Here is a 25168-nt window from a genome sequence, read left to right as displayed (position 1 = left end):
AGTGACAAGCTACTACTACATCATGTCACAGAAGGCAAGGGCCTACAATGTTAGAGGGTACTTGCTCTCAACAATGCTGTTAACGTCTTATAGCTGGTAATACATTTGCAACCAAAATAGCTATAGAGACTGTTCATTGCTCAATGAAAGGATGAGCATCTTTGGTGCTATTTAAAAATAAAAGAGCCATTTTTAGGGATGGCTTTGTGGGTAAAGCCTCCCGCTACAAGCCTGGCACCTGAGAGTGATCCCATTAATCAATGTAAAGGTGGACAGAGAGAAATGACTCTTCATATGTGTCCTCTGAACTTGATATGCATACCCATGCATGCGCTCACGCACGCACACACGCACGCACGCACGCAGAGTTAAAAGCAAAACCACTCTACAACCATAAATTTATTCCAAACTAGCTCACACACCTACCTCCCTTCTTAGATAATGCCCAGTAGAGAGAGGCACATTCTATCTGATCCTAGAGGCTCAGATCACGGGATACTCGAACACCCACAGGATCTGGAGGGATGCAGAGAGCCATCTGGGGTGCATGGAGTTGTCTAAAGGAAGCTCCACTGAATTCTGAATATTCACTGGCAGAACCCAGAAACAAAGTACTCGGGGAATGAGAAGTTAAACACCACGCTGGCTGAAGGCCCTAAATGCTCAGAATGGCCGGTTGTTACCCATTCAGGGTCCCTTGTACCCACATGGGATGACGGGGAAGGGAAGACTTCAGTGTGTTAGTGTTAAGAGTCTATAGGGTAAATCCCCAGGGCCTTGGACATCAAATGCACTTCACATGCATGGCTTAGTTGAAGATAAAGACAGTGTACTCTAGAAGTCAACCTACGTAGTGTCAAAAAACAGTAAGGAATGGTGGGGTACTGCTTAAAAATTGAAAATTCACACAAATATTTTGAATAAAACATTGATTTGTGTGTATGCTCTATTAATTATCTATTTTTCTGCATATATAAATTAAGCTACTTCAGGCAGACTTTGAATTTCCACCCCATTGAGTTGGCAACAGATTCTATTAAAATCTTATTTGAATAGAGTGGGAGCCGGGCGTGGTGGCACACGCCTTTAATCCCAGCACTCGGGAGGCAGAGGCAGGCGGATTTCTGAGTTCGAGGCCAGCCTGGTCTACAAAGTGAGTTCCAGGACAGCCAGGGCTACACAGAGAAACCTGGCTTTGAACTCTCTCTGTTAAACCAGGCTGGCTTTGAAATCATCTGTCTCTCCCTCCCAAGCACTGGTATTAAGGGCTATTCCAGTGCAATTCTTTGGTAGAAAAGTACGGAAAACTTTTCAAATTTCCACTAAAACTTGACACCGTCATCCTGGAAAACCATTTTATAAACAAAAAAATGAGTGAGGTTTATAATAATGAAGAAGAGGTACCAATTGTTACCAATTATTTACCAGGAAAGCTACCTGGTGACAGAATATATGTAGCATCAGAAAGTTCTTGATCTAAGAATTTGGTTTGGGGTTGGGGAGATGGCTCATATTTTGCTTGTCTTGCAAGGTTAAAGGCATCAGTATGGATCTCCAGGGCACACAGAAAAAGCTAGCTGTAGTCACATGCCTGTAACCCCAGTGTTGGGAAGGTGGAAACAGGAGCCACGGGGACTCATTGCAAGCCAGCCTAGCCAGTCAGTGGGTTCCAGATGCAGTGAGGAACACATGTCATAAAACAACAGAAAGTGGTAGAAGACACTCAGTGTTGATCTTTGGGTATCCCAGCATGTGTTCACACATTCAAACATGTGTGTACCCACACCCCATGTACACACACACACACACACACAAAGAGAATCCAGTTCTTATATCAATATAAGTCCAAAAAAACCAAACAAACAAAAACAAAAAAAGAAAAAAAACACCTGCAGCCAGTGGCTGAGGTCAGTGCCACTGAAGAGACTGGCACTCACAGACTCTTATCAGAAGCCACTCCCATCACAGTCCTTCTGAGCCTTGGTCTCTAAGGGCAATTTGCTGGCAGATGGTAGGCAGGGTCTCCTCCTAGTTGACACGATAGTGCCCTATGGGTTCTAGCAGAACTTAACTCTTATCTGCTTAAAATAACAATAATTAAGCAAGTCAGTAAAACAAAAGTTACCTTGTAGATGCCAAAGAACCCCAGGTCTCGCACCACCGACAGAGCGCTGACTCGGGGGCCAGTGGTGATCTCTCCGGCCACTTGCAGGCGGATCTTCACAATCTCTAAAGGATTTGTGAAAATCACTTGGGAGCCTCCAGCCTAAAGAGAAAAGAGAAACTTAGCATCAAAGCTGAAACGTGTTAAGGGATCAAGGCAAGAAGAAAACTTTCTCTGAACCAAGTTTGGGATATTCTATCACCATGGATTGATGGTCTCAGATAACTCAGTTCTATCTACCAATTAAAACAGATGGTCCATCAGTAAGATGGCTAAATGGGTAAAGGTACTTGTCGCCAAGCCTGAGGACCTAGTTCAATTCCTGGGACTCATGTGGTGGAAAGAGAGTTGACTCCCAACAGGTTATTCTGTGACTTTCTCAACACACACACACACACACACGCACACGCACACACACACACACACGTAACTAAATTTTTAAAAAGAATCAAAATACAGCTAGAGACTTATGTGAATCAAAATCCACTTTTGGACTCCAGCTTCCAGGACAGAGATGCTAGTTTTGTGGACAACAAAAGAACCCATGGAGTTGAAGGAGACTGCTGTGGGCTCGGCTTGCCCTGAAATCAGAGAGAACTCTAAGTGGTGTGCACAAGGCCTTTTGCAAGCATAAGACTCCAGTTTTGATCCCCAGCACCAGGAAAACAGGATTTCAGAAAGCATGGATAACTGCTACCAGAACACCCAAGCCAAGGATACAAAGGCATAGACTAAACTCAAAATAATAAAATAAAAATTAATTAATTTTCAAACAAATGTGTGTCTCGAAAATAGGAGGGAGCAAGGAGGACAAATTGTGTCACAGATTTCCTGATTCTGGCAGTGATTTAAAAATTGCCAAAATCTTGTAAACTCAGAGGGAGAAAATCTTAAGAAAACCCAGCAGGATTCAAATTCCATTTATTTACTCTTACAACTTTATTTATACATTGACTGTGTGTAGAATCATTCTTTTATGTAAAATAAATGATACATTGAATGGTAAAGATATGAATTAAATTGATTACAGCCTAAAGTTCCTACACTGTGTGCTCATCCACTCCAGCAATGACTGGGTACCACACCCCAAAATTGTCAGTGAAATGTTTAGAGAGTGCAACACAGGAAACCTCATTTTGAAGCTAAGTCCGTATTAATTGTAAGCCTGTATGTTTTTTTCTTAATGGCCTCCAACTTGTTATTTCTTAATTAGAAATATACCAAATTTTATATAATCCAACTAAGATTAGTCCCGGTGTGGCACAAATTTGAATGTGTATTATGAAATGATGTCACTCACTCCAGAACACAGATATGAGACTCACACAGCTTATGAGAGGCCATTATGCAAACAGGTAAATCAGTGTTGCTATCAAATGGAAGAGCCGTCTAGAAGATTCTCTACTCCTGGGACTCAATGCATCCATCTCTCAAATGGTCTGTCTGTATGCACTAAATGGAATGCATTAAGCTCCGAGAGTGGTCTCTGGACTATTGTTCATGATATCGTGCAATAAGACTCAGAAACAGCATAATCATCCAACGGTGAGAGCAGATGAGATGAATTTGAGTACACCCATGCACTGAACACTTCGCACCAAGTACTGTGTTACATGTCCACTGTACGTGCTAAGTGGAAAGTGTTACTGCACACAAACACCCATACCAAAGGGATGCTTCAGAGGTGATAAAATGACAGAGTTTAAGTTTGCCTTAGTACATTTTAAATTTCTGTATAGATGCTGTGTTACTATGACAAAGGTGCTAACAAAAAGTGGAAGAAATGCTTGTTTATTGTTTTTCTCTTTTCAACAATGTAGTATCTTCATCAGGACACATTAGCTCTTTTTTTTTTTTTTAAACGAAACAAAGCAAAACAAACTTTCCCTGTCTCTGCATTTACAGAGCAGTGGTGTTCACGCATTTTTTGGATGCAGGCTACCCCTCCCTGTTCACTCCCAGGATGTGTCTTGCCCATCCCCTGGTCTAGGAGGCCATCCGATCAACTTGGGAGGTCCCGGGAAGGGCTGTACAAGGTAGGAAACAACGCCTGAGGCAGCATGTCTGGGAGCTTGTGTCCACCTGGTCCATACAATAATATCTTGTCCTCTGCTCAGAAGAGCTGCCTTTGCAGGAACCTGGTGTTGGCAGGGGGAAGCCCCTGTTTCCATCACCCTAGAGCATCCTGTGGGTCTGCAGGCGATTCCTCCACAACATGTGGTCAGCTGATGAGCAAGACATGACCTTAGTTACCAAACTAGGTACACAGGGAAGAGTCGTTTAGTGCTTCTGGACCAGAGAACTCTTCATATTAAAGTGGAGATCATTATCAAATACAAAATGAGCTTTAAGGGGGGAGAGGTTCTAGCTGGAGCAATAAAAATTCTTCCATGGGACAAAACCGAGTAGGACAGAATTAACCTAAGGGCTGGTTTCTCTTTCTGACTTTCATTGTTTTTTAGAGTAGAGAGAACTTTCTGAGCATGCAGTGTCAAGGGCAGGAGGCAAGGCTACCAAGAGGCACTGCAGCCTGCAACCGTAATGCACAATTTCTCCAAATGGGTAATTCTTAGAACAGGCCAGGGTTCTCACATCTCACAGCAGGTGAGGAGGCAGCCGAGTGCCCTGTGGAAGATGGACCCTCAGCTCACTTGTCTGTCAGATTGCCTCACTTATTACAAAAAGCAAAGAAATGCTGACCATGCACTTTCCTGCCCAGCTGGTTGGCGGGCAAGGCTGAGCGGTGGCACTACACAGATAGGGGCCCATTTCTTTTGTCACAGGCACCGGTTCTGGGCCCCAGCCAGGTTACAATCACCTGCTGAGCTTGTAAGGGGCAGTGACTTCTGGACTCCACACCAGATAACTAATTAAGAATTTCTGTGTCTGTGCTTTTTAAAACTTTTCCTAACTGGTTATACACATGGAGGACTGAAAAAGCTCTTTAATATGCAATCTGGAGGCTGCCTGTCAATTCTGAAGGTTTTCTCATCTTCTATAAAAGCTATGATTTCTAATTCCAGTCCCCCATATTATTTCAGAGAATAGCTTTTATGTTTTCCTTTTGATCTCACAACCAAGCATTGCCATTATCAAAGGTATAATTTTTAGACACAGAATTGTCTCATTATTTTATTTCTTTACAAACACCTGTAAAAGTTAACAATGTATCCAATAAAATAGGAACTTAACTCTCAAACTCTAACTCCAAGACAGCAGACAGATACCGACTCTTAGGAACAGCAGAACTAGATTGCAAGTTTCGGATACTTGAGATGCACCAGAGAAAAAATACCCTTCGTAGGACTGCAGAGACTAGATGCACTAGAAAGAAGCTGTAATGGTAGTAGAAATGGAAGAATGTATACCTAGCCTCCGGCAGACTAAGAAATAAAAAACCCACAGACCCAGTGTGGCACACTCGAAAGGTGTCAAAGATTAGACAGGTCCTTTGGAGTCTGGCAGGGAGGAAACGAGACTTGAAGGCACCAAGTGAAGATGCTTATCATTTGGTGCACAGTGTCTGGGCATCTCCAGGACTTGATCACTACACAGTACACTGGCTGCCTGCTGCTCTTCCAACTCCCACTCTATTGTCCATTCATAGTACCTTAGCCACGTTCCTCCTCTGTAGAGATCAAAGAGACCTCATACGGGCCAACAATGAACAGGAACACCTATTGTACACAAAGGCGTTGTGTCCCTCATCACCTGAGAGCTCAGGATGGACAAAGATGCTGGCTTTTGTGTACATGTGGTGTTTGCCAGAAATCATTTTCTTATGACTTTCTGGAGTCTCTGGCAGAAAGAAGGCAGGGACTTCTTTCTGGTTTTCTTGCTGTAGCTTCTGTTACTGACTCCAACATGAAAAGACAAACAAACAAACAAACAAAAACACAGACTCACTGTGGTGGTTTAAAATGGGAAATGTGCCACTTAGACTCTGGTATCTGAAACCTTCGTCCCCAATTGGTGGCACTATCTGGAGAGATGTGGGGAGTTGTAGACTTGGAGGAAGTGCATCACTGGAGGTGGGCTGTGTGTTATCCCACTTCTGGTTTGTCAGCTCCGTGCTTGCTATTAAAGACTCATATTTCTCAGCTTCCTATTCCTGCTGCCTATCTGTGGCCAGCAGGATAGTCCCTTGCTGTGATGGATGGACATGTAGGTAGCCCTCTGGAACCATAAGCTCACAAAAACTTTTTCATGAGGTATTTGGTGATGGTATTTTATCACTGCAACAGAAAACTAACTGATACACTTGTTTCTGCTCCTGAATATCTATTCACACAATTATTTTCTAAATGTTTTATAAACACTGATGTTCAAAGTTGTGCTTAAGAGCTTGCTGTGGGAGCACACTATCTGTAACCTCAGCATGTGGGAGATGGAGGCAGACAAGAAGACGAAGAATTCCTATGCTGTATAGAAAATTTGAGGTCAACCTTCCTTGGAGCAAACTTCCTTGCTTCACCCCCAAAAGGGCAAAGTTCACCCTGGAGATTTTGCAGAAGCAAGAAAACATTCCTGTTCTTGGAGAACTTAAAATAAGAGCAGAAATAATAATGGACATCCAGTTCATATCTCACATGGATGACTTGGACCCTGTTTTGCATGTACTGTGTATCTTTACATCAGGGTAAGCACAAAAAGGTGACTGTACAAGTTAAACTAGTTTATCAAAGGTCACAGATGTCTATGACCAAGTTGAGATACCTAAGCACCTATGCTTCAGTGAGTGCATGTATTTGGAGACGGAGCTTCTAAAAACAGTCTTACCATTGTGTTTTGTTTTTTTGTTAAGTGAGAAGGAGAAAGATTAGGTCTTGCTATATAGTCCTGGCTGGTCTGGAACTTGCTTTATAAAGTATGCTGACTTCAATCTTAAGTGATCTTCTTGCCTTTGCTACTTCATCACTTTAATTTTGTACTGTCATGAAGCATACTATGAGTATTTAGAATATCTGGTATGCAATTCCCCAAAGGGTCTCAACCCATGGGTCGAGAACCACCGATTTAGATAGAACAGAAGGGTATGAAAGAGAATGGCAGAAGATGAAACCACTGAGCCAAATCATGAGGAAAAAAAGTTCTGGAAAGAAGGACTGGACCCTGACCACCATCCTGAAGAAGGAATGTACAGTGGATGTGGTGCAGTTAAATCTGAATGAAGAGAGGGCATGTAAACAGATAACTCAGAACTGCAGGGGAGCATCCAAGACTTGGAAAGAGGCTTAGATAACAAAGGGCTGTGTTTGGTGCTAATTTGGAAAAAAAGGGGCCCAAGCCAAGGGTAACAATTAGGGTTTTAGCAGATTGGGTAAGAGAGAAAAGGTACAATTAGAACAATTATGTCTGTAATGAGAAGGGAAGGGATGAGAGGCCTTGGGTGCAATGACAACCAACAAGGTTAGAATGCAGCATGGGAGGGAAGGTGGAAGGAGTTAGGTCTGCAGCCCTTTCAGAGGACAGAGAATAATAGAGAGCCATCTACCCAGAGCGTGAAGTGGGCAGAACTAAGACTCAGTTGAGGGCGCACTCCACTGAAGCTCCAACTAGGATTTTGTACGAGGTTGGAAGGAGAATTAAAGGTAAGAGTGGTGAATAAAAACACTAACTACAGTATTGCCCTGGGAATTGGAGCAGAGAAGTAAGTCAGGAATGTGGCTTCTAGAAAGGAGCGAGCTGGTGGACTAGTCAACAAGATTTGCACACACAGACACAAACCTGGTGACCTAATGTGAAAGCAAAGTGGCTGCTGAGGCAGAGAGGAAGGCTCTGAGAAAAGGACCATCACTAGGAGACTATGCAGAGGACAGTGGGTATTTAGAGTCACCAAGGAGTGCAGAGACGGAATAGCTGGGGACTTGTTTTCTTACTTAAAGCAAGATGCTATCATTTCTGAGTACAGGAGGAGAGTGAGAGATAAAAATCTGAACACTTTCCTGGGAAGCAAGCTTTAGGCCAGCCTGAGCTACAAGGCATTTCCGACATGAAATCACAGCCGTATCCCACCCCCTGGAACTGACGGCAAAACAAGAGTCAGGCACTCTACAAGAAGTTATGATCAGCAACATAGAGGTGATGGTGACGATTAAAGAGGAAATGACTTGTGTATGCTCTTGCTAAATTCAACAAAACCAGCCTGGAAGCTACAACAGACAACAGAGTACCTAAACATAATTTAGGGCTGTATTGGTCCCTGTCAGCAGAGGAGCCAGAGCCATAGGCAGCACCACATGGGTATTCGACAAAGAGCCTACTGTGTGTACACATGACCCATAGATGAATAAGTTGGGTACTGTGTGGATTCTTACCCAAGAAGTGACTATACTGAGCAAGAATATTTGACAATCCACTTTATTTTACTGAATAATAGCCAAAAAAATAAAAATTAAAAAATCCAACTATTACATTTCTAAACAGAAAGAACTTGATGTTCAAAAATATTACATATCTTTAGAGGAGAGAGAAAGAATGGGTATATCCAAAAAGAGTTTATACTTCAACTTTTTTTTGAAAATAAGTATCATTAGCAAGAAATAACTATGTAAAATACACAAGATCAAAATGAAGAAAATTACAGGTTTTCTGTTTTGTTGTAACAAGGATAAAAGATTTGAAGGCTGGGAACCAACTATCGTTATTAGGAAGAGTGAAAGTTATAAACGTATATTTGCCCATAACTCAATTTCAAATGCAGACATTACTAAAAAAACCACCATTTAAAAAAATTAAATCAAATATTATTAAAATTTCTTTTTCCTCAAATTAATTTAACATTCAAAGCATTTTTCCTAAGTAAAATTTTAACTTAGTTTTCAAAATATGTTAAAAAGAAAAGTCACATGGAGAATTTTATTGGTGCCCATCCATGAATTAGAACAGAAAAAAAATTAAATGTAGCACAAGCCACATAAATGAGAAGACCCATAACTAGTGACACAGTGCACTTAAAAGCCCTGTCCAGGCAGCACAGGCAGTAAGCAAGAAAGGCTCTGTCTGCCTATAGCTAGGAGCCCCTTTACTCTGCATATAACCTGTGTGCCTGATAGTCAGTTGCTGTTTGCTGATCTTTTCTTCATTAAAGGGGGAAGCTAGGGGACTGGTTTGGGTGTGTATCAGCAGTAGTCCCATCAACCATGAAGAAGGAATCTGCCTTAATGATCTTTCTGGCATAGTCTCCAGCTTCTATTAACTGCTGCTTCCCAGGATTCTCATCTAGAGCATAGCTAGCCAGGGTCCTGTATGCTGGAGGAGGGCCAGGCACAGACAACACACCAATGCAAAGCTCACAGGAAGCTGCATTGGAAGCTGCATTTAGTTTACATTTGTCAAGCTGTGATTGGCTGCGTATGAAGGCTTTCCCAGTAGAAGCAATACAGCCTTGAACTCACAATGAAGGGCAGGCTGGCCTCAATCTCACAGAGCCACCTGCCCCTGGCATTAAAGACATGCACCACCACACCTGGCTAGCTGCCTCTTAACATCTCCTTCATGTCTTTAGTTTTTTGAATGTGCAAGCTGCTCAAATCCTTCTGGCCTTCTTAGCACCAGGAGGTATCTATTGGTCCTTATCTAGTAAGACAGAACCCCTACTGTGACCACCACTACAGTCATCTCCAGCAAGCTTCTGACAACACCAACTATCCATGCATCAGTCCTGAAGGTCCCTTTCTGGAATGATGTGGCTCCCTAATAAGCAAGGTAAGGGTAGACTTTCATTTTTGGTGGTAACGATGGGCCTTGTGCAGGCTAGGCAGCCCCTCTTCCATTATGCTATCTGTATCCTGGGACCTTGGAAGAATAGTATTTGTAGACTCACTTCCCAAGAATGAATGGTTCATAGGTTCGACTAGAAACAAGTCATAGTTATAAGCCTTGAATGACAGTGCCCTCACAAACACTTTCTCTTTATGCTTCTCTGAAGAGGACAGAGTCAGACATTTGTGGAGCCCTTGCAGCGCAGTACTGAACTCACATCTTTGTCCCCTTCCTCCATTCATGCCAGTGCAGGTTCTGTTGTTCTTGCTTCTCTAGAGATGAGAAAGGAGAGACAGAATTCTGTCCACGGCAGAGATAAAAATTGAGCCCAGACTGGCTGAATTTCAAACCAAAGCTCAGAATCTTTATGCTAATTTATTACCAAAGACACTGAGAATTGGAATAGATTTTGAGTTATCTTTCCTTCTTTGTGTACAATGCCTGCTCGTGTCTTTGGTCAATCTGATCTGAGCCACAGTTCCTAAGAACTGCGATGCTTTTGTGAAGCACATAAATCCATATGCATTAAAGAGATATGAAGAGGTGTGCTTTTTAGATCTATCCCATTTTCTCTCTGTAGATTAGTCCACAAATCACACAGAAGTCAGACAAGTTGAAATTATAATCTCCAAATCATTAAAATATGAATCTTTGAGGCCTGCTTTAGACTCAATCAGAAATGGGTAATTAGTGGCAATTTCTATTTTATTCAGATGGGCTGGCAGAAAATGGTTATTGTTGTTGGTATAGATTTTACATAAATACAGCATTAGCTCATGATCAGGACAATGGACACCCCACCTCTACATACAGTGCTTTTCACACCTCCATACAACAGCTTTGGCTACTGCAATTCCGGTCTGACTCCCATCATCAACACAAATGCACCTTTAGAGCCTGTGGCCGGAGAGCAACCAGAGAGGGAAATGGGTTGTGGCAGCCGCAGCTCTGTCAGCATGGAGCCCACACACCAAGCTTCTCAGGTGAATATGGCTCTCTCTACACAAAGCATCATCATTTCAAAAAATGCTCTAATTTCTCACATGATATGATTTCTTGGGGCTCAAAGTAAAATTATAGTTTTTTCCTTCTAATATCCTCTCTCAGTAAAATGGGCTAGATGGCTACTCTGCAAAGAACCTGAAATATGGCTTCTATCACAGCTTCTTTCGATCCATGCCTAGGTGTTTTTATAAGCTTGCTATCTTTACTTTCTCACAAGTTTGCAACCCCAATTTCCCTTCTCGTGTTACAAAAAAGGCTTGCTTTACTGTTGACGCCTCTGAAAGCACTGGGAACATTATGGTTGGGGGTGAGGGTGCAGTTACCTCTTTAGTAGTACAGCATTTCAAGAAATATTTAGAAAGGCAACATAACTCTGATATATTGCCCTCTTTCTCTAAACATCCACAGAACAATGGCCCTCAATAAACCTCACTAAACTGACAATACTCTTTAGGTAGAACGGGTACAGGCAAATAGGGTTTCTTGTTATAAGTCGAACAGGTACATTATCACAACTGCAGAAGGTTATCAGCCATCTAAATATCTTACATTATCAGGGGGCTCCTCCTCTTCCTACTCCTCTATAGTCCAGTTTTTTACATTTGTCTGAATACAACAAGCTTTTCTGCAAAGTGTCCTTACTAAATGAGACAGTATCCCCAAACATTCATTCTTGGACCTGGGGGTTCCTGTCATAAGTAACTAGGAAAGTAAAAAACAAAAACAAAACAACAACAACAAAAAACAAAAACAAAAAAACCCCAAACCAAACCAAACAAAACAAAACACACACAAAAAAAAACAAACGCAGCCTTTAGTCACCAATCTTGAAAGAACACGAACAGCCTTCCTTTGAAAACAATTGAAGCCATCAGTCTGCTGTCCACAGAAACACAGCACTATATTTTAATACAACATAATTTCTGCTATGTTTTAAACTAAAGGCATTAAATATATCCATAGTTTAATCACCTTCCTTTAATTTGAATTCACATGGTAGATACTTATAGCTACTTAAAAAATTAAGTGGCAAAATGTATATGAAGAATATGTATCTTGATATTTTAATTATGTTCAATTGAGTGTACTTAGATTTAAAGTGCTTTCCACAAATGACATGTGCTAAGAATATCTAATTGCACACTGACATTCTAAAATATGTGTTACATGTGTCAAAAATAGATTAATATAAAGTTATTGGGTAACTTTTTTTCACTAAACCCAAATACATTATTTGATTATTTAGGTACAACAAAATTGTACCTACAAATAAGCTCTAGCCTAGCAAATGCCTACTGACTTGTCACATAGAACGAACACATACAGTTGTGACAGCATTTGAGATGTGAGGATGTTAGAAAACAGGCTTCTTAAGAATTCTTAGGCTCGATGTATTTTTCCATTTACTCGTCCTGACTTGATGTCTGGAAGCATCAAAATAATTCAAAGGTAGGACAAGTGTTTTTACTCTTCATAGAGATCACAGATAGAAAACAGTAACAGTCATCAAGTAACAGGTGATGGCTTAAATGAATGTATATTGTTCAGAAACAGTCAGGTATTAAAGAGAGACCAGCAGCAGCCTCCCAGGCAACCTGATAAATGTGACCAATTGCAAGAGTTCATCCAATGTCGTTCACTCCATGCTGGGTCAGGTCCCTTATGAGAAGTCTCCCCACCTGCCCACAATCAGGAAGTTCTTCTAGGTGGAAAACAAAACAAAACAAAACCCTTCGCTTACCTCTTGACATTGGGACACAATATTAAGCTCAATCAAGAATCACAAATCCCACTACGCTTTAAGTAAGGTGACCATTTTGTGCTAGGCCAATTAATAGCTCTCTTCAGCAACATGTATGTGGGTCGCACATGCCTAGAATCCCACTTATTATGTCCTGAATCATAAAATCCAAAATTTGTACATTCAGTTGCTAACTCCACATATGTCAAACTGCATTTCGAGGGAAGTCTTTTTTTAAAGAGGTAATTCAAATACTAAGAGGCTTTATAGGGTTGACCCTGCTCCATGACTGGTATCCTCAGAAAGCATTGAGACACAAACACAGCACACCGACTGAGGGGACCCCCATGAGGACACAGAGAGGATGTGGGCATTCTAAAGAAAATGCATCTTGAAAGACCTCAGCCTTGGCCTCCTAGGGTCCTGAACTGCGGAGAGAATATGTAACCGCTGTGTATGCCGCCTGACCTGTGGCACTTAGCTCTGGCAAACCGAGCTTGTGAACACTGAAACCACCGACCTGAACACCCTCAGACACAACGCCATATAGGACTTCCCTCCTTTAGCTGGGGATATGAATTTAACAACTCTGAAAAGAGGCAAGAGCAAATTCTTACCACTTATTTGTTCCTGAGATGCCGAACTGGAATGTTCTAGTCTTAACATTTTTAACCACACAGCAAAGGCGAAAAGGGGTCCTTATGTTTACACATTTTATCAACATCAAATTTTATATTTTCAGCTTCATGGGGTTTTAATAGGCCCTTAGCAGCCTGGCCAAGAAATCAAAGTGGAATATATTTGACATTAAAAAGCAATTAAGTTACGGACCTGTCAAACATGTTGATATTCAGGGTCTGACTGTTACACTGTCTACTGTGACTGCTACCACTAAAATCAGCTCATGCTTAGCAGGTTATTGGTGTCTGAACTACTAGGATCACTGTGGCTCAATCATTCCTCAAATTCTCATATCATAAGAAACCCCTCCTCGGGCTGGAGAGATGGCTCAGGGGATAAGAGGACTCTGCTCTTCCAGCGGACCTGAGTTCAATTCACAGCAACCACATGGTGGCTCACAACCATCTGTTCTGGGATCCAGTGCTCTCTTCTGCTGTGTCTGAAGAGAGCAACAGTGTACTCACATAAAATAAATAAATAAATCTTAGAGAAGAAAAAAAAAAAAAAAAGAAACCCCCTCCTCTATTTATTAGAAACCCAGAAGATGGCCACAATGTTTCAGGTGTCCTGAATCAAATATTTTAACTGCTGAAGAGAAGGGAGAAAAATCCAACAACAAGTTATCTGGTGGGCTGGGTGTCTTGAAAGCTGGACTTCCCTCTACTAAGAAGATGTTTCATCATGTTTCGGCACTGCAGCCTGAAAACATGAAGACATTAATGTGTTTGGATCAGATCTGTCTATGGATTCTAGGAAACAGCTTCTTAGTCATGTGCACACGACACCAAGTGATTCATTCCTCTGGGTTCCAGAAGCTACATCACGAAGAGAGGTCGGATGCCAGAGCTGCACAGGGCACCTTCCTAGTTCACGGATGTCATCTTCCTACCGTCTCCTCACATGTCAACGTAAGGAAGAAGCTGGGTGCTCTTGACCTTCTCAGATTGGCACTTCCTCCTTATCATGCTGTCACACTGGGCCTTAAATTGCCGTGTATGAACTGGAGGAGGAGATGGCCACCGAGTCGAGAGCATCCAAAGTCCTCAGCATCATCAGGCATTGTTCTCAGTTTTGCCTTCAGTTCAAATAAGAGTCATCTAGACAAAGCTCTCAACAAGGCATGTGGAGACACATAGGTACTGGAGCTCTGTTCCACATCGAGGCCTAAGCCCCATCCCCATGGAACCTTCTCGGGTGACTGTCAATGGAGATCCCTCCTCAGCCTTGAAAAATGTCTCCAACTTTGGATATTGCTATGGTAAGCACCTTTTTTGGCTGTTCATCATCTCCTTTTTAACTCCTCTCTTTTCTGGTTCTTTCGTGGTTTTGTACAAGTTCAGGAAGACTCTTTTCGACTTAAAACCTGAGTCATCATAAACAAACTGTTCCAAGTGTCCCCAGTCATTATCTTCATCCTGTTCTTAGGGCTCTGATGTCATTTTTAGAAATGAAGTCAAATAAAGTAAATAGGAACTTTTCAAAGGTTGGTTCGATTTCTGCGTGCTCAGGGACTATTTCTTTGTGAACCCCCTTTGATAAGGCGATATGTGGTCATGGCTACACCTCCTTCACTTGCTCTTCTGGAGTTAACACTCCCCCTGGGCCACCTATTTGTAAACTAATAAAGTCTGGCACACAGAATAAATACCTCTACTCTCTTTACCGACCCCTCTTAACCAAATATGTAGTTACCTGATGCAGATTTCAGGCTATGCAAAAATTTTTCCCTGGAATGTTTCAAATGATAACAATAACAAAAATGTAAAATAAAGAAAAAATCATTAAATTTTAATTAAATTATAAAGATATACGCACCAAAAAATAATAAAATTATATACATAGCATTTTCTTGGCTACCTGACCTGTTATATCAGAGTAACATCAAAGAAACTCCACTTAATGACTAAGCTAATGTCATCTGATACTTATAAGTAGGATAGGTGTAGACTTGTGAAATAAAACTGCTATGAGGGCACATCTCTACAGGAACCCTTGAGAAAAGAAAGATCATAAAAATAGGACTTAAATCTACTTCAGGCTAGCTTCTCGACAGCTCTGACTGACAGCCTGTGTATTCATTATTGAGAAAAATTTCTCCCTGATTTGAAATGGCTGGGTTTGAAATCACAAGAGATTTCAAGTTCAATGATAAGGCATCTGGCTTTGGGTATATTTCATGACCCAAGCACCTATACTAACACTCAGGCCTACTTTCTTACAGAATTCAGAACTCAAACTAAAACACTCCAAGAGGGTTTGATCGTGTTCTTAGATGATGCAAATGAAGTCTTTCAGAATATCTAGGTAAGAGTCACAAGTCAAAACCATCCATAATCAAATCTATCCACTAACTTTCTTCTCTCAAGGAATAACTGAGTAGGCGAGCATAGCTAAGCAACATGAGGTAATTACCTAGGTCGGGGGGTGTGGGGAGGGGTGCTGAAGAGGTTGAAAGGTCAACTGAAAGGGCCAGGTGCCTAGGGAGAACATGAAGCAAATTCTGAAGGCAATAAATACCACGGAGAGGGGAGACTGACAGCAGACAGCTAAGAGGTGTGGAGAGATGTTAAGTCACTGTGAGAGGGACCAACCGGTCTAGTGGAGAAAATGAAGACAGCACTGAGTTTGCAGAAGTGCCAAATTTCAAGTTATTTCATGTTATTTCACTATCCCCTCAAGGTAAGCCCTTATTGGTTATTGCTGCTGAGGTGAGTTCCTGATGCTCTCTGTGAACAGTGGCAATCTGGAGTAGGAAAGTGAACGTGAGAATCAACAGAAGACAGGAAGACGCTGGACCTGCTCGGAAGACTTCTTAGACAGAAGGCAATGAGGATGCTCCTGAACACTGCTTCTCAAATCTGTTAGTGGCTTACAGGTCACTGCTGTATTGAAGAGAGATTCTTTCTCTGAACCTGGGCTAGCCTCCCAAACTTATCTGATGCAAAGAACACAGTGGAAGAATAGTCCAACAGAAGTTTTACAGCTTCTGTCGAAGATCCTGAAGCAAGGCTCCATTGCAGAATCAAGCTACCAAGGTTTGCAAAGTCCAAGCTACACAGAGAAGCAAACAGTAGATGTTCTCTGGACGACAGCCCCAGTTATTAGCAGCTGACAGAGGAAAGTGGTGCCAGCCATGAAAGCCCACCATCTTACCATCCACTTGAGGCTAGGTGTTAGAAAATGCATCCCCAGTAGCCCTTTGCTAACAACACAGAGGTCCTGACTGAGAGCCACCCAGCTGAGCCCAGTCAACACAGAGAACCTAGAGAAATGCTGGTAAAACGTCACTGTGTGAAGCCAGGAAGTTTTCAGTAGATACTCAAGTCAAGCCTAGAACCAGAACTGACATGCAGTCTAGGTTAAGATGGAATAAGAACTATATTGAAAAGATCAGGGTTCATGGTGCAGCTTCGTGGTGGAGCACTTAGCTTGTATATGTGAGAAGCTGGTTCTGATACGCAATGTTATGGTTTAAATAGGAAAGATTCCTAGAAAACTTACGTTTCCAAGGCTTTGTTGCCAACAGTGGGCTTCTGGGAAGTGTCCACAGCATGATAAATTCAATGATAGATTCTTAGTGTGGTAGTGTTACTGGGACGTAGTTGAAATGAACAGGTTGAGCTGATTGGGAAGTTACCGTGCCTCTGCGTTTTGAAAGTATTATCTGTCTCCAACATTTTGCTTCCGGCCTACCAGGCAGTAACCAACAATCCTTTGAACAAGCTTTGCTGCCAAGTCTCTGTTTTGTCACAGGTCTAAAATGGGAGCCAAGTGATGCTGGACTGATGCCCGTGAGAGTGTGGGACAGTGAGCCAACAATAAACCATCTGTGTGGGATGTTGCCACTGTGACAAAACCTCCCATCGACAGTATGGCAGAAAGGATGTGGAATGTCAAGAACTCTCAAGGTGGCACAGGGCCTCAGGGGCTGCTGTAGTCAGACCCCAGTGCCCTTCCTTATCTCCCAAGGAAACGGAGCATGGTTACCTTTAGTCCTATCCAAAAGGCTGAAGGGGAACATTTACTGCCACAAAATCTCGTATATGTCACATATACCAGGAGTTCATAAGACAGGGAGGACTTTCTGATTTTTTTTTATTATTTATGATAATTCTTAAAAATGAGTTCTGCAAAGTTTTGAAAAGAACACTTTCAGTGTGTAAAAGGATGGTTCACCCATGTGCTTGCTACTCATCTTGACCTGGAGAACGTGGGGAGCATGTTGTAGGGACAATGGAGAAAGATGATGGACAGGAAGGCACACGACCAAGAGCAATGAGAAGACACTCATGCCACCAAAATGTCACTGAAATGTTTCCTATTTAACAAGATCACTTTTAGTTCTCGTACTGAGTACTGAACCTAGGTCATGAGTGTGGCAGGTGAGTCCACTACCACGGGGGCTATTTCCCACTGTGCTTTTTACTTTTTAATTTTGAGCCAGAGTCTCACCAAGTTATTCATACTGGTCTTGAACTCACTCTGTAGGACAGGTAAGTCTTAGCCCAGCAACTAATTCTCCTTCCTCAAACAAGAAGCTACAATTACAGGCCTATATCGTCTGGTCTGGCAATGAAAATCACTTTGAAGAGCAGTTTTGACTTCAAAACTGTTTCCTTTATCAAATATTTAATAAGCACCTGATGGCAAATTGTCATGTATTATCTGAGATCATTGGAATATGTTAATGAGTAGAAGGCTTGTCTATTATGTGGCAAGAGGAGAGACACACAAAATACAGAGAAATTATGAGAAATACAAACATCATATAGGAAGATCTCTTGAAAATGACAAAGAGCGACGATGGGAGAGAAGAAGGAGAGAACGAAAAAGAAACAGGAAGAGAGGAAGCACCTACAGTAAGGCAAAAGGAGAGGACACCTGTGGCAGAAAGCATTGACATTTTGAGTTTACCCAACATTGGATGTAAGTTAACATTATAAGACTCTGAAGGAAATATTGCAGTCTTGGTTAGAAACCTTCTGTTGGTTAACTAGCCACAACACACTGTCCTAACTATAGGAACCTCAATGTAACAACTCTGTGAATACAAACATCTGTAACAGACACTTGCAAGATAGGTAGCTTACAGCCTGGGGAAGTAATGATCCCATTTTCTGCTCTTTGCTGACAAGCGAGGCCCTGATGGGAAGGTCCTGATGGACAGCATGGGTTGCTCCTGGAACACTGGGCCTGAGCACAGCATTCAAAAGCAAACGTTTACATTTCTCAGGGATACACTCCGATGTAGCATAGAGTAGACAGAAGAAGCCTTACAGTGAAGAGTTACCTAACTCAAGATAATGATAGCCTCAGGGAAGGAGGGAGGGAAGGCCACGAGGCAGCTACAGAAGGACCTCCAGTGGCCCTTCAGAGTTTGCCATTTTACCATAACAGGGAGTCATACATAGGTTCATATCTTTGCATTTCCCACCTGTTTTTTCAAAATAAACATGAATATCAACTAAATGTGATGTAAAAATGATGAGTAACAAGGTGTGCCTTAAAGATAGCACCTGGGGTTCTGGAGCCCAGGGAGACAGCTCAGCTGTTAAAAACACCAGCTACTTTTACTAAAGATGCAGGTTTGATTCCCACGTGGTGGTTTACTATTCTCAGGGGATTTGACACTTTCTTTTAGGTGCCTCAGGCACCAGGAACACAGCTGTTCCACAGACATACATGCAGATAAAATAAAAACAAATAAAATAAGATAACAACAACAACAACAACAAATGTAAACAGTTTCTAGGATATCCCTGAAAGGGTTAAGGGGTTAAGGCACTAACTAGCTGCCAAGCCAAAGTTTGATGACTGGAAGACATGTGGTGGAAAGAGAGAGAGCCAGTTCCTGTGACCTTCACATGAATGTGCACACACACACAGAGACACACACACAGTCACAGACACACACACAGACACACACACGCATACACACACACACATGCACGCGCGTAAAAATAAGTATATGGCCAGCATGGTGATATACATATGTAATCTCAGCACTCAAGGCCTGAAGCAAGGAGACCTTGAGTTGCCAGTCCAGTTTGGGTTACACAGCCAGACCCTATGTCAAAGAAAGAGCAGCAAAACAACTAATACACATCTACACAAGCAGATTCAAAAATCACAAACATATGAGAATTACCATCACAGTGAGAATACAGAAGCTGGGCCCAATGGCACAGGCCTATAATCCAAGGTACTCAGTAGGCCAAAGGAGGAGGAAGACAAGTTCAAGGTCTGCCTAAACTATAGCCTGAGTTCAAGGTCTGTCTTGGTAACTTAATGAGACCTTGTTTTTAAATTAAAGTTGGTGGGGGGGAACGAAGTTGTGAGGTACAGTTCAGGGCTTGCACACCATACGCAAGGCCCTCAGGTTAATCCTTCCCTAGAATCACAAAAGAAAAAGAAAGTAGAAATACAAGCAGATAATAGCATGGGGCCCTGACCTTTGCTAGAGAGAGTAACTAGATTACAGCTCCTACCTTTCCAATCATGCTCTCCTGTTGTCTGCACATGCACACACAGGCACATCTGTGTGCAGTTACAAGAGTTAGTGCACATGCAATGTGGAGGCCTGACATAGAAGTCCAGTGCCTTCCTTAGTCTTGTTGTTCCTTTCTTACCAAGGCTGAGTCTTTGGCTAGTTTCAGCTGGTCTGGCTGGCTGGCTGGCTTTGGAGAATTCCTGGCTCTGTTTCCAATAAGCTGAGATCACAGGAAATCCACTGCTCCCAGTTGGCTTTTACACGAATGTCTCAGATGACAGCTCTGGTCCTCACACTAGCGTGACCAGTATTTTAGCTACTGAGCTACCTCCATAGCCCTGGCAGTGCTATCTTTACCTGTCATTTCCAGAACAAGTGATGTCATCTTATCAATGACTTTTCCCATGAATGATGACAAACTCAAGCCATCGTATACACTCACGTATGTATGCACGCATGTGAGTGCACCACAACAGGGAAATACCCAGACTGTATTACTGCAAGTGCAACCACTGCCTTTACAAAAACTATGACAGAATTTATTTTCTACTGACATAGAAATATATAGATAGATATAAATATAGATATAGATAGATATATAGACATATATATTTTAAACTAAGAATGAGCTTTGTAAAATCAAAGGTGTTGATACAGTTTTTCTGGCTAGTATTAGATTTTCAAGCCAGATACTTTCTTAAAAACAATCCTAGGACCGCATTTGGCTTTCCTTACCTGGTATTTAATAAGAACAAAGGAGCAGAAGAACTCAGGCTGCTCACACGCCTCACCTAGACTTTAATCCTTTATTCATCTGGATGCATAGAAGAGAGAATGACTACAACTCACACACTGTCAGCATTGTGTGCTTTGATTATTATTATTATTATTTACTTCTTTATTTTGGTAGAGCTACAGGAAGAAGGCTCACGATATACCCAGAGCTGGCAGGTGAATTTTTGGAGTTGCTGGCAGGGCTGTGGTCACATGTCTTTTCCTCTACCAAGTTCACCAATACTGTATCCCTTGCAGGTTATCAGCTGCACACACTGTTTTACAGAAGGAGTGGTGACCAAGAAGGGAAAAGCTGGAAAGAGAAGGTATATATATATATATATATATATATATATATATATATATATAGTTGTTCAAGGGGAACCAGGGGGCCCAAGTTTCTCTCAGAATTCTTGCATCAGTGAGTCTAATTTAAAAATCAGAATGCCACCACCAAGATTTCTTTCTGATGTAAGAGTTTATAAACTCCACTCTTAGCATCTAGTTGAGTTAGGGATTATGGTGAAAATATCACTACCATTCACGGTTGATCTATTTTTTAAAAAATGCTTAGAAAACTAAAGTCAAATTTAGGCAGGATTCTATACTAGAACTAATCTCAGTAAGAAATTTAAAATTTACTTTTAATTAAAGAAAAGTTTCACCTTTGCCCTTTCATGTGAACCAGCTTTACAAAATGCTATTTTATGAAAATAACAAGGAATAGGATACGTTTTATTGAAATGCTGATGACTGTCTCCCTCCAAATGGCCGACATTCATTCTTCTAAAATGAGTAAATAAATGAGATCAGCCAAGCACTATGGAGAGGTAGGTTACAAGCCAACGATCTTTGCGTATTTTTCCTGTTGGCAAAACCATTGTAAACCAGAGACGGCTTTGTTCAAAGGAATGAACAGCTTTGGTTGACGTGAGGGAAAAGTCAGCCATGTGTGCTAACACTCAGCAATAACGCAGCATAGTGAGCTCCAAGGGACTTGAAAGTCAACGCCCAGTGATGCTTGGCTGAGCTAAAGCAAGAAACTGCTCATGTGACACGAGGTCACAGAACCCTTTGTGTTCCTAATCACACAGACCAGCCCATAGAACTCATGACTTTATTCTGTGATATGTACCAGCTCTGAAAGGGAGAGACCTCAAAAAAGGATGAAAGGAGAGATACTGTTATAACATACACACATAGACACAGATATACACACAGACACACATGCAGACACATATACTCTCACAGACAGACAGACAGACAGACAGACAGACACACACACACAGAGGCACACAAACATCCATTTTACTCTCTCCTGGGATCTTTGCTCCCTACATGACTGCTTAACTGAACTTAAAACTCTTCTTAAAGCTAGTGTGGGGAGGGGCGCAAAACCAGAGATGAACTTCAGAGGGCCGCCTTTGAGGTAAAGGGTGGCAAACCTCATTTCACAGATATTTTAAGTAGCTGTAAAGCCCAAGTGGCTCCAATTTTAAGCCTGTGTTTAGATCAAGCTTGAAAGGGGTGCGTCTCTTTACAATAGCTAGGCACCACTTGTGATGCCAATCAGTGCTCTGTGTTTGAAATGGGCCACCAAACTTGCAAACAAGACCACCTACAGAGGGCACCTTGACAATGAATGCATGCCACAGCCAATCTCCTCAGCATCCAAACGCATGCACAGGCATTAGGGAAAAAATACACCTCCACGCTCTGCCATTTCACATTTTAAATTCTTACATAACTCTAGTATCACGTGTCTACGAAGTTTAAAACTGTAATCTATAAAATATAAAATAAAACCTCTATCTTTTCCTGACCTAAGTACCCTGCTATGTCAAGCAAGACTCTTTGCAACACATTCAAGGACTAGGCTAGACTCAGCCTCAGGAGACAGACATCTAGTCAATGTCTTAGGCTCATTGCAACATTCTGAAGGACTGTGCTAGATCCAACCCACAGAAGCACCTACTTAAATGTTAGAAACCAAGCTGGACGGGTGAGTAGCTCAGTAGGTAAACACAGATAGTGAGTGCCCTTCCCGAGGGGCCCAGCGCAGTTTCCAGCAACCACCTCAGGCTGCTCACAACTAACTCTAGCTCCAGAAAACATTAATCCTTCACTTGGGCAAGCACACACTTAATATCCATTCACAAACACACATATTAATTAATTAATTAATTAATTAAAAATAGAACTCCTTGTTCCTGGGATGGCAAAGGCAGGGTTGCTTGCAATGAAGAGCACTTAAGAGAAAGGACTTCTGAACCCTCTGATGATTGTCGTGCATCCTTTGCATGGAGGAAATAAAGGGTCCCCTTCTCCATCCTCACTGCTCCTAGAGTTACAGAACCCGGGACCCTACCTGGCCACTTCTGACAGGTCAGTGATCAAACAAAGAGTCAGGCAGCAGTCAAATTCCATCCTCTCTTGAAGTTACCAGGAACAAGGACTCCTGGCAGCTCCTACATTCAGCATGAGGCAGGACCGTGAGCCTTTTCCACACAAGCATTTCAGGTGTCGGCCCAACTTCTACACTCAATGATTTTCAAGGAGAAAAAGAAAAAAATATGTGTGCATTTGCTGCCTGACCAGGCCAATAAAAAAAAAAAAAGAAAGAAAGAAAGAAAGAAAGAAAAATGTGACCTCATGTTTTCTTATATGAAAAGTTACTTAAGGTTAGTGGGTGAATATATTGATATTGTATTGCCTGGGTGATCAAAGTCTGTTTACTTAGTGAACCTTATCGTTAAATGGCTCCAGCCTTTGTACAAGAGTTAATTTTCCTGAAGTAGTTGTATTCACATGGACAACCAGCTCACAGTACAGAGGCAGACAATGTTCTGCTGAGCTTTAGACCAACATGCAGGTTGCTCACCCATAGCCCAAAGTCATCTGTCCACACGTTTCTGACAAGGCAGAAACACCCTTGACCAGCTGTTTCTCAGCCTCTCTCCCAAAAGCACTGATGCTGGAATGTTCGAGGCCACTATCAAGACAAAGCAAAGCAGAGAGCTGGAGCGGCTGACTGCAAGCCACAGACTTTCCTGCTTGACCCAGCAGAAGATGCCACAGGAAACAAGATGCTACGAGGAAAATTCAGGAAGGGGTGGTAAAAGGTCTTTCAGGGGTCAAACACCTCCTTGGCAAGATGAGCTGAGGGCAGAGCTGACTCCAAGCAGTGAGAAATGTTAACAGGCATGAATGAAGAAGAGGGAGAAAGATCAGCAGCTCACCCTTCACCTCAGGAACCACAGCCTGTCTAGGAAACACTGGCCTTGCACAGGATCTTCGGTCAAAGAGAAGTCTTAGGATACACTTGCTGTTCACGGCAGTGATACATAAATGAAGAACGGCTTTCCAATACAGAAATGGAGAAAAGGTACTTACACAGCCTCCAGCAAAAATCTCTGCCAAAAGTGGGACGGAGCCATCTTTGTGCATAAATTTATCTCTCACAAAATCATTCACCTTAAAGAGAAATATTTATAGAAGCAGATGAAAACTATAAAGAAAATCATTAAACACATATAAATATATATCTGTCAATATACGTTACTTTTTCTCAGCTGTTTGCCTAAATTAATGGATCTTCAAATAATCTAAGAGATACTCTTAATAGTGTACAGGTAGTTTTTAATTTATATTTTGTAATCACATAGATATAAATTCAAAGAAAAATGGCCTAGAGAAGCAAAAATTTACAGATGCCCTGCAATTATAGTAGAAGGAAATGCTAGACATTGATAGTGCAGATGAAAACATACAGTCTATAAATTAAAAAATGTCTTATAAGTTGGAATTAAAGTCATAGTAAATCTTTTAACAGCATTTAATTTAAAATAGTACTCCTCACTGACGCAAATTTAGGCTGCTGAGTGGTTTTTTGTTTTTTCTTTTTCTTCTTCAGCTTAGTAGATACTTAGTATCTAAACCTTCCTCAGAGGCCAGAGAGAGATGGCTCAGCAATGAACAGTGTCTTATGTTCTTTTAGAGAATGCCCAGCACCCATTTCAAGTTCCTTCTAATTGCCTGTAATTCCAGCTCCCGGACGAGCCAAAACCCTCTCTGTCATACACTAACAGAAATTCGCTGAGTATCATAGTCTCTGGGTGAAGAAGTACTATAAGCAATTTTAAGAAACAACGTTTATATCGCTTGGGCAGGTCCGGGCCAGAGATTAGATATGCCACAGTCATGCCATAAAGTGCCACCAGAAGCATTTCAAGGACCAAGACTACACGGTCCTATCTAAAAACCAGAGTTTAACTCTCTAGGGCTCTGGGCCTTATGGATGTGTATGTAGGATTTATGCACCCCAGAGACACTAAAAGTGGGTACCAATCACCTGCAGGTGAGCTCACTGATGGGCAAACATCAACTAGAAACCAGAGCTCTCATTCCTTGGCTTAGAATGCTCTGAGGACAAACCCTAACCATGCACTCCATCAGCACGGAGAATAAGAGCAGGAAGACACAGTCACCAGTCCCCAAGCCTGACTTAGCATTCTGGGTCTCTGACTCATGAATCATGAGACTGAGAGTG

At 41.9% G+C, this 25168-nt stretch overlaps 1 protein-coding gene and 1 long non-coding RNA gene across 4 annotated transcripts in view; one reads left to right on the top strand and one right to left on the bottom strand.

Moving 5' to 3' along the window:
• Positions 1–25168, bottom strand: part of Slc25a13 (solute carrier family 25 member 13) — a 178567-nt gene that overhangs the window by 29934 nt on the left and 123465 nt on the right. For all 3 annotated transcript variants that reach the window (XM_085840826.1, XM_085840824.1, XM_085840825.1), the window contains 2 exons: positions 24013–24093; positions 2126–2266 (listed from right to left, as the gene is read on the bottom strand). In XM_085840826.1, the coding sequence (XP_085696952.1) occupies positions 2126–2266; positions 24013–24093 (222 nt within the window). The remainder of the gene's footprint in view (positions 1–2125; positions 2267–24012; positions 24094–25168) is intronic.
• On the top strand, positions 18199–24613 carry LOC147004036 (uncharacterized). The gene is made up of 3 exons (XR_015047698.1): positions 18199–18281; positions 20878–20945; positions 24533–24613. It is a non-coding gene; the product is annotated as an uncharacterized LOC147004036 (long non-coding RNA).

The sequence above is a fragment of the Mus caroli genome, unplaced genomic scaffold, assembly GCF_978045245.1.
Source record: "Mus caroli unplaced genomic scaffold, Mus_caroli_1 scaffold_7, whole genome shotgun sequence".
NCBI classification, from domain to species: Eukaryota; Metazoa; Chordata; class Mammalia; order Rodentia; family Muridae; genus Mus; species Mus caroli.
The sequence above is the reverse complement of the archived record's forward strand: the minus strand, read 5'-3'. Positions and strand labels throughout refer to the sequence as shown.